The sequence below is a fragment of the Fulmarus glacialis genome, unplaced genomic scaffold (genome assembly GCF_000690835.1).
Source record: "Fulmarus glacialis isolate BGI_N327 unplaced genomic scaffold, ASM69083v1 scaffold8287, whole genome shotgun sequence".
Classification (NCBI taxonomy): Eukaryota; Metazoa; Chordata; class Aves; order Procellariiformes; family Procellariidae; genus Fulmarus; species Fulmarus glacialis.
This window is the reverse complement of record NW_009223757.1, coordinates 23136-32214: the sequence shown is the minus strand read 5'-3', so window position 1 is coordinate 32214 and position 9079 is coordinate 23136. Positions and strand designations below refer to the sequence as shown.

Here is a 9079-nt window from a genome sequence, read left to right as displayed (position 1 = left end):
AATTTTAAGTGATTTTCATCCCATATTTTTAAACTGTAACTCCCCTTGAGAGGCTTTCAAAATTTAGATGACTTCTTATGATCACAAAATACTGTTTGTTTTCAGGAATGCAGTATTTTCTGAATGACCAAACCAATTAGGAATAAACCCTGACACTAAGCTGTAAATGCCTTAGCACATACTTAAAGGAGAGAAGAAAAATGCCACTGATTTCAAGAATGCCATGATTTATTTTTTGGCTTCCACAGCTACACACTTTTGCTTACTGTGAATTGCATTAACTACAAATAATTCGCTCTTTAAGAAATGGTTGTTCAAGTAATTTTGTCAAGTGAAAAATATCTTTGGATGATGTAAACAGAATAGTGTTATAAAGTAGCCTGGCAAGGTTCAAGAGCTGAAGATGCCATTGTCACTTGTACAAGGAAACTGGTTTTGGATACTATAAAACTCGTATCAAAAAGGCAGCAATCCATTCACCTTTGAGGGGAATATATAAAGAATCTCGAGCAAAAGCAACTCAAAAGGGAAATGAGTACATCTGAAAGGTAAAACTCTTTTTTTCAGCAGGGGGATGAAACCTTACATCTACCTGGAGAACAAACACCAACAAGAGAACAGCAGTGTAGGCTTTCTTCCCCTACTTTGACATCGTGCTTTTACAACCGTGACCTCAAGAAGCTATCCCATGGATGACATGGTAGATCAGTCCCTGGAGCTGTCTGTTCATCAGCCAGCTGGCAGAACCTACCGAAAACCTGTCAGATAGGTTTCCATCACACCTGACCTGGAGTGAGCTTGTTTTGATCTAGTGACCCAGAGGCGTGAAGCATTCCTTGAGCTATTCTGTCTCCTGATGACTGTTACGCTTAATGCAAACCTTCTTCTCGGAAGGTTAATTTCGTATATAGATCAAATACATAGACAAAACAGGCTCCAGCCGGCCGCGCCTGGTGAAGCTGGAGCTGCAGCAGCTCCACACGTGCCTCGGGGAAGAAGAGCCTGGGATGAGAGTACCCCATCCACTTAACTGAGAGGCCTTTGTGGCCGTAACTGTCCTTGCATAGCGTTCACCAGCACAGTAAAACACCGAGGGAACAGAAGCCCACAGCTTTGTGTTTGAAATTGTCCAGATGCCTGTTAGAGGTCATGACCTCCATTGACCCTAGTGAAACTTCACAGAGATCTTCCTCGTTACGTCTGGCCCTGAAACATCCCAGAAGGACTGGAGGGATATACTCCAGCGCAAGGACATGGGCTTTCTCTTGGTGTTAAATACCAAGGTTGTGAACCCACTGCCTCTAGAGTGTCAAGGACCTGAAGGCATCAACGAGCCTCAATGGCCCTGACCAGCCTTGCCTGGGGCCTCCATCCCTCACCCCCATCCCCGGGCACCAACTGAAGCTCAGCCCTGGGCCTTTGGTCCCTCCTGCCATGGCTCAGCCAGAGCCATGCCTCTGCTTGGACAAGGATGAGCCAGACTCTCACCTGGGGGCTTCTGGCCTCTGCCCATCACCATGGGATCTGCTTGTCAGCCGCTGGCTTGGTCCTGACCCTGAGCCCCTTCCTGGCTTCACCTCGGACCCGCCTCGTCACCACCATGCCACCTCACGGTATGGGCTGTGGCTTTGGCTGGTGAGGCCCTTTTCCTGCCCCATGGCTCCCTGTCCCCCAGGGAGCAGTGGCCCTTGCTGCTCCCTGACAGAGAGGGTACAGCTGGCTCAGGCTGATCGTCTTTGAGAGGTGACGTTTTCTAATGCATTGCACAATCTTCTGCAGACTTTCACCTTTTTTGGCCATATATATGTATATGGTCAAAGGGGTATTTCACAATAACACAGCTGCCAGGTGTCTTCAACCCATGCATTGGGTTCTAGCAAAAAAGTGGTGCCCCCAAATGTTTAGGGCTGTAGCTGAGGCATAGACAATGTGGTTTCAATTCCTAGCTCCTCCACAGACTTTCTCTGTTACCATAAGCAAGCAGTTCCTCCAGCCACGATTACACACGGCGATTGGTACAGTAGCCATTGGTCAAGTTGCAAAGAAAATTGAAACCCTGGCACTGTGCCTGACTTGGCTCTGTTCATCATTTTGCTCCAGGGTGTCCAAGCCATTCAAATTGTCACTGTCACAGGTGGTGCCAAAGTCATTTCAGGAGGGACGTGGGGCCGACTTGTCTCCACCGTATTGATTAGTGATCAGGTACACAGCGCTAGCTGTGTGAATCGCATTGTTTTTCATCCACCGTAGTAAAGATGTGGTTAGACTGCTTGGCATGGGGTCCAAGCTTTTTTCTTCCTGCCATGCCCAAGTCCACATCGAAAAGGAAAGACTGTGCAACAGGGAGCTATATCAGGTGGGGGAAAAAAGCTCCATATCAGACTACAGTACGTATTTTTTTCTGTATGTTCTACATGATCATACTGAGCTCGGTATTTTAAATCTTTATTTATTAAAGGTAATTTTAGTGACCACTGTCTCTGGTAAGCTCACTTCTCAGCATGATCATGCTAATATGACAATTTGCATTCCCCTTGATTTGGATGTGTTGTGTCCACTAGTGAGAGCACATCTTGGAATCTGTGACATTTAAAACTGGTCAGGGAACGTTATTCTGCCATAAGGATGTAATTAGGGTTTCTAAAATGTTCACTTCTACCAAATAGATGGGAAAAAATCCATTTCAGTGATGCTCATGAAAGACAGTAAGAACGTGTCCTCATCTTGTCCATCAGAATTTCCTTATTTCCAGATTGATCTGTGAGCTGAATCAGCTGAGCATATTCACAGGAGCACTTGGCTCCAGCTCAAGGAAAGCAACATGGTAGTGGAAGGAGGCTGGAAGGGGAGGCAGTTCGGCAATACCCCAGTCGTAAGCCAGGCTGCGGATCCTGTGAAACCGTGCTCTTGGGTTCTGGATTCAACTCAGTGCTCTTCAGATGTAGCCCTTCCTTGCTCTGTGCTTCACTTCCTCATCTGTAGGAAAAGGTACAAGTGCTTTCCCTCTTTAAAGGATAATCCGGGGAGCATTAGCTGCTTGAATACAGCGAGGGTGGAGGTTAAATGTTCATCCCAGAGCTTTTACATTTATGTGAAGTTAGAGCTGATTCAGCCTAGTATAAGGAATTAAGACAAATGGAGTGGGGAGGAAAATGGGAAAAGCTCCCAAAAACATGCTTAAAACTTTCCCCCCCTTTCACAGGTGTCTGCAGCGTGGCATGGCCTTGCCGCAGAGCAGCAGGCTCCTCTGTCGTGTTTACATAACTCATTTTCAGAAGGAACTACGTATTTTTCTCAGTGGTAATATATTAGGAATGTGAAGAATGATGTTGATTCTTGCTCTCAAAACACTGAGTTAAAGCTACAGGGAGGAAAAGGAACCACAGAGTTTTTCTTGACCCGAGATATTTCAAATCAGTGCCCTCCACTTTTGTAGTTTGTCAGTTACTCACATTTTAAGGTTTCCTATTTACTCTGCACTGAAAGTGATAGCACTTATGAATCACTTGAGTCACAAGAAATAGACACATATGGTTTTATAGGCCATAAAGACAGAAAATGGTTTGAGAACAATAAAAAGAAAAAAACAACAAAAAAAACCCTGAAACTGAAAGTAGCTTGTCATGTGAACAATACAACATGGAATTTAGCATGCACACAAACAACAGATTTTGCATATTTAGCTCCAAGTGATAGTGTAATGGGCAACACTACACTATCTGACTTCAGTCAGTATTGATTTAATACAAGAAGTGATCAGCAGATCAGTGAGACCTGAGGCTGAAAAGAGAGTTGGTTCAGCAACAACCTCTGCACTATGACTTGCCCTTCTTTTCATGCTCTGCATACACTGATAACCAGGGAGCTTTACTTGTTCCCAGTAACAATAACAATACACCTTAGAAAGTAGTCACCGCTCTGGAAGAAACATACGTTTCAGACATAAAGCAGCTCTTTGGATTATGCGAATAAAAATAATGTAAAATGAAAGCACCCATTCCACAACAAGGTCACCTACCTCTTATACAGCCTCTTCCATCTGCAGAAAGCAGTTTATAAAGTAAGTGAGCATCATTAGAACCATTTCACCATGAAGGACACGGAAATCAAGAGAAGTCAATTCACAAGCTAATGGGAGACATCCCTTAGAATTTAGGTTTCAGTCTGGTGCTTTAACCCTGAGGTCTTGCTGCTTTATCGCTATCAGTGTATCATTGTGTTACAGCTGTACAGCTTTCATCTAGTCTGTAACTATATGTACTAACAGCACCTACAGAGCTTGTCTTCTTTCCAAAGAACAAGCTGTTAGTAGTATGAAAAGGACTTACAAACCCATCTCACACAAACTTGGCTCATCATGAGGCTCATGTACACCTTTAAGCTGATGGGTTGAATAAATGGTGATCAATGTTTTTTACTCAGGCTGGCAGCCTGTCACAAGTGGGGTTCTGCCAGGGATCGATACTGGGCCCCACACTGTTCAACATGTTCATAAATTATCTGGATGATGGGATTGAAAGCACCCTCACAAAGTCTGCTGATGACGACAAACTGGCTGGTGAGGCAGACATGTCAGAAGGGATAGCCATCTTACAGAGAGACCTGGACAAGCTGGAAGAGTGGGCAGGCAAGAAAGAGCATGAAGTTTAACAAAGGCAAGTGCAAGGTCCTGCACCTGGGATGACATAACCAAAGAGCCCGGTACAGGCTAGGACCTCTGTGGCTGGGGAGCAGCCTTGCTGAAAGGAGCTGGGGGTCCTGATGAACGTGAGTCAGCAGTGTGCCGCTGCAGCAACGAAGGCATATCAGATCCTGGGCTGCATCCGCAGGGGCATTACTAGCAGAGACAGAGATGTGATCATCCCACTCTACTCAGCACTTGTCAGGCCGAACGTGGAGTACTGTGTCCAGCTCTGGTCCCCACAATTCAAGAAGGACATGGACAGACTGGAGAGGGTCCAGAGGAGGGCCATGAAGATGATCAAAGGGCTGGAGAACCTGGCCTATGAGGAAAGACTGAAGGACTTACGTCTCTTCTCCATGGAGAAGAGAAGGCTCGGAGGACCTCATCACAGTATTCCAGTACTTAAGGGGTGGCTACAAAGATGACAGAGGCTCTTTTTTTCACAACGAGCCACATAGAGAAGACAAGGGGCAATGTGTACAAGTTGCACTGGCAAATGTTTCATCTCAACATAAGAAAGAAATTTTTTACAATGAGAAAAATCAATCACTGGAACAACCTCCCCAGGGATGTGGTAGAGTCCCCATTGCTGGATGTTTTCAAGATGTGATTGGACAGATAATCTCATCGAGGCTCCCGTTCCCACAAAAGGTTGGACCAGATGATCTTTTGAGGTCCCTTCCCACCTGGGCTGTTCTATGATTCTATGAAATATCTGGGGTGTGTTGTCCTAGTGCCCAATACGCATGAGTAATGGAGTGAAGGACAAAGAGAGGTGCAAAAGAATTTAGAACATGCTTGAACAATTCTGGTGGACTTGAGGTACATTTTGAATGATGTTGAGGTACAGTTTTCAAGGTGTGTTTCCTTTCAGTAACATAACCTGTATTTTGATATATTTACATAGGTGTTTCATGTACTTATGGAGCAGATTGAGTATAAAAGAGAAAAGGGTTAGATACAATGAAGAAAAGCATTTGAGGTCTTTCTTTTTCATAAACAAGAAAAGAAGAAAATGAGTCAGAGAAAAGACCTAATTCATACAGATTTATATACTGCCTTGATGTCAACCAAGATTTACAGGGTATTACTAAGCTCAGTGTGAGCATTTCCCAAGGACTGTAGAAATTAATGTTAAAATAGCGAAATGTCATGAGGAGATATAGGCCCAGATTTAATCAAATCAAATATACATACAGAGGCTTCTGGCAAAGCCGTATCCAGTATAATCTTAATAGTGCTTGACTATGATAATATGGATTAGAAATAACTCAGACTTTAAGTAGAAAGAACAATTGTTGAAAAATGAGGAGTATTAAGGAAGTAGTTAACATTTCCTGACATTCAGTCAATTTGGGGGCAGAGGGGCAAACTACAAATCAGCGTTTTCCCACATTTTCCTGCAAAAGCGTTGAAAGGAAACATCTTCTGTCTTCACTTTGAAATAGTATTGCCAGCTCGCAACTTACATACTTTTAAGGAGAGAAGGAAGATGGTGAATGAGTTAAATACAAGACTATTATAGGAGGTTTGTCTCATGCTGAGCCAATCCAAAATTATTTTCTTGTATCCCCTTTCTTTGCAATCAGCAGAAAGGAAAAAATCTTTTTTTGTTGTTTTCTTTTGACATTTTCTGGTTTAGAAAATATTTTCTGGTTTATATGTTGTTGTTTTTTACTTCTCCATTCACACAGTTCCTAATACAAGATATTATGGCCTAGCACTGAAGTTGCAAGAAAGAACCAGCATGTAAAAAAACCCAACAAAACTAACATCCTTGAACTTTTTTCTTATTTTGGTTCTTGTGATGGAGGAGCATAAATCAGAGGTTTATCTGCTCAAGAGAGCAGGACAGTTAAGTACAAGTGATTATGAGAGAGTTGAAGCACAGGAAATTTCTCAGACTCTGCTGGAAATATTAGGGTTTGCAAATCTAGAAATTTGCCAAGGAAAATAAAATATTTCATAATTTTCTCCATAAAATGCAACACCCTATTTATGAAATAACTAGAAGTATACTAGAATACTAATAATGCTAAGTGCATTGCAGTATTGGTACAAGTGTTACATTACAGGTGCATTGTCAGTTTGCCGGTAGTTCCTGGGATGCACCAGCTGTTTAAGAGCGCGCAACACCCAGCCAGGGCATGAGGAACGGTGCCAAACAGCCGGCGTTGCTGAAAGATTTCATGGTTGGATTCTCTCTTACCTACCAAAGTCTCAGCATTGTTTTGGCAGAGAGGGGGTGTTCATAATATTTTATTTACGTGAATTCTCTTTTACGTACCAAGAACAGAGCTTAGACTGTTATCTTGTCTTTTACTGAAGGAATAGGGTCTCCCTCTTTATTTCTTTTCTTCTTTATTATAAGAGGATATGTAGAATCTTTGAAGTCTTTCCATATATCAAATGCTGTTGAAAAAATTAAATCTACAGTTCAGAAATTGTGTGGCAGTAAACATAAACTGTTTATTTTGCACTTAGAGAACCTGGCTAAAAAGTAGATTATCAAAAGGGAAGGGTTAAAATCCTGGCATATCCCCACCGCCACCACCTCTTCTTTTTGACTGTGTTCCACTAGTGAGGCCAAAGCAATTAATGGTTTGTCACTGAAGGCACCAACTTAATATTTTTCCACTAATTAACTTGCTCTTACAGATCATGGCTTCCTACACAGGAAGAAGTGAAGGGCTTGAAAAAAATTAACTCTGCGGGACAGCAGGGCAGTGGGGGGGTAGGCAGGATGCTGCAGCAGCTTTATCAAGGCTACAGTTGCGATCTGATTATTTTACCCATCCACTGGGAGAGGTGGTGAGGACAAACCAGTGTCTCTCCAAGTTTTTCTTTGTTTAGGCTGCTCTAATTATGTCTGATTTGGCTTACGATTTCAGACAAATTTCATTTTCAAATTAGGGTAACATTAATATGCTTGTCATACAATTGGTTTCATTTACATAGTTCTCCATGTGTGCATGTGTTGAGAGGGAGGAAATTTTATTTAGAAAAATCCAGCAGAAACTGTTTTTCCCCATCCACCTTTTTCTCTCAGGCTGTAAACTTCTATGATTCTCAGCTGTCTCTTCTGTTACAAAGGCAATCAGATTACACCCCCGACTTCCCAACAGCAATTAAGAGAGGTTAAATAAAATCTACAGAACTCTGTCCTAGAGCTATTTCTGGAGAATGATCAAAATATAAAGGTCTTCATGTCACTGTCTGGCATCTGTGTGTGCATGAAGAGGAAAAGGCGTCAGGGGAATGGAAAGTGGCTGTGAAAGAGCTTAAGGCTAAGGTCCAAGTTTGAATTTATATGGTATACACATCCTCTGGGATGCTAGTCCTCCTTATGTATGACATGTATGTCTGGGGGAAAGTCTCATAAAAATAAATGTCTTTCAGACTCCTTAGAACAGGAAAATGCAACAACCTTTGTTGACCGCTTCAGGAAGGGTCTTGGTAAGACTCATTTATTGCAAGTAGTCCTTCCATGTCATTTAATCTTAACTATAGCAAGTGCAGATCTGCTCATCTTGTTAAATCCTGAAAATATACAGGGAATGTATATGTTTCTGTAATAAGTAAGATGGAGGCATCCGTGTAATTTTTTTTTTTTTAAGTCTGAGACAAAATAAGATGTTCTAATTGACTCTTAGTTATTTAAAACCAAATAAATTAACTTTTAAAAATATTTTACTCACATCAAGGTTTAGTGGTTTGAACACCAATTATTGCATTCTGCCAGATCAAGACCTAAGAAACATCCAAATGAACCACCCTGCCTATCTTAAGAGGCAGTTGTCAGCAAAAGCTAAGCGGTTTATCAAAATATTAGTATATGGGAATGAACAACTAGGTCTCCTTAATCATGCTAGGCAGGCAGCTGTGACCAGCACAGATGACAGTGAAACAATATTGATAGCAAATCCATTACTTTCAGTTATTTCAAGCTAGTGCTATGCACAATTATTGCAACAAACCTCTACTGCACTTTCTCTTTTGTGGTTTTCTCAGGTTAGAGAGGAAACAATGTAATGAAAGAGATTTTAAGAAATAGGAGGGCTAGGTGTATCATAAACATTTGTAAAGTAATTCTTATTTCCTCCTGGTTCCTGAAATTTCATTATATATTTAATAACATACTGATAGCATTTGTTCTGCAAGAAGCTCTAAATGGTTCTCTTTGAAATTTTACTTTGGTTTTTTTTTTAAGGAAAGAAGCATTGTCATGGAAGCATGTGAACAAAATCACACTTTTCTCAATTTGTAGGATCATTTAGACCTACTCATAGTGCACGCACCCATATTAAACTCAGGGGGAATGCAATGGGCTTGCGGTAAATTTGCAACAACAACAAAAAAAATTGTGCCTGTGTCATTGTCGTGGTCCCAGCCAGC

At 41.9% G+C, this 9079-nt stretch overlaps 1 protein-coding gene across 1 annotated transcript in view; it reads left to right on the top strand.

The window, feature by feature from the left end:
* Positions 1-1434: 1434 nt before the first annotated feature.
* The window catches only part of TICAM2 (toll-like receptor adaptor molecule 2), a 20150-nt gene continuing 12505 nt past the window's right edge, over positions 1435-9079 (top strand). The window contains 3 exon segments of the mRNA XM_009581908.1: positions 1435-1635; positions 2101-2202; positions 4423-4627. Of these exon segments, the coding sequence (XP_009580203.1) occupies positions 1435-1635; positions 2101-2202; positions 4423-4627 (508 nt within the window).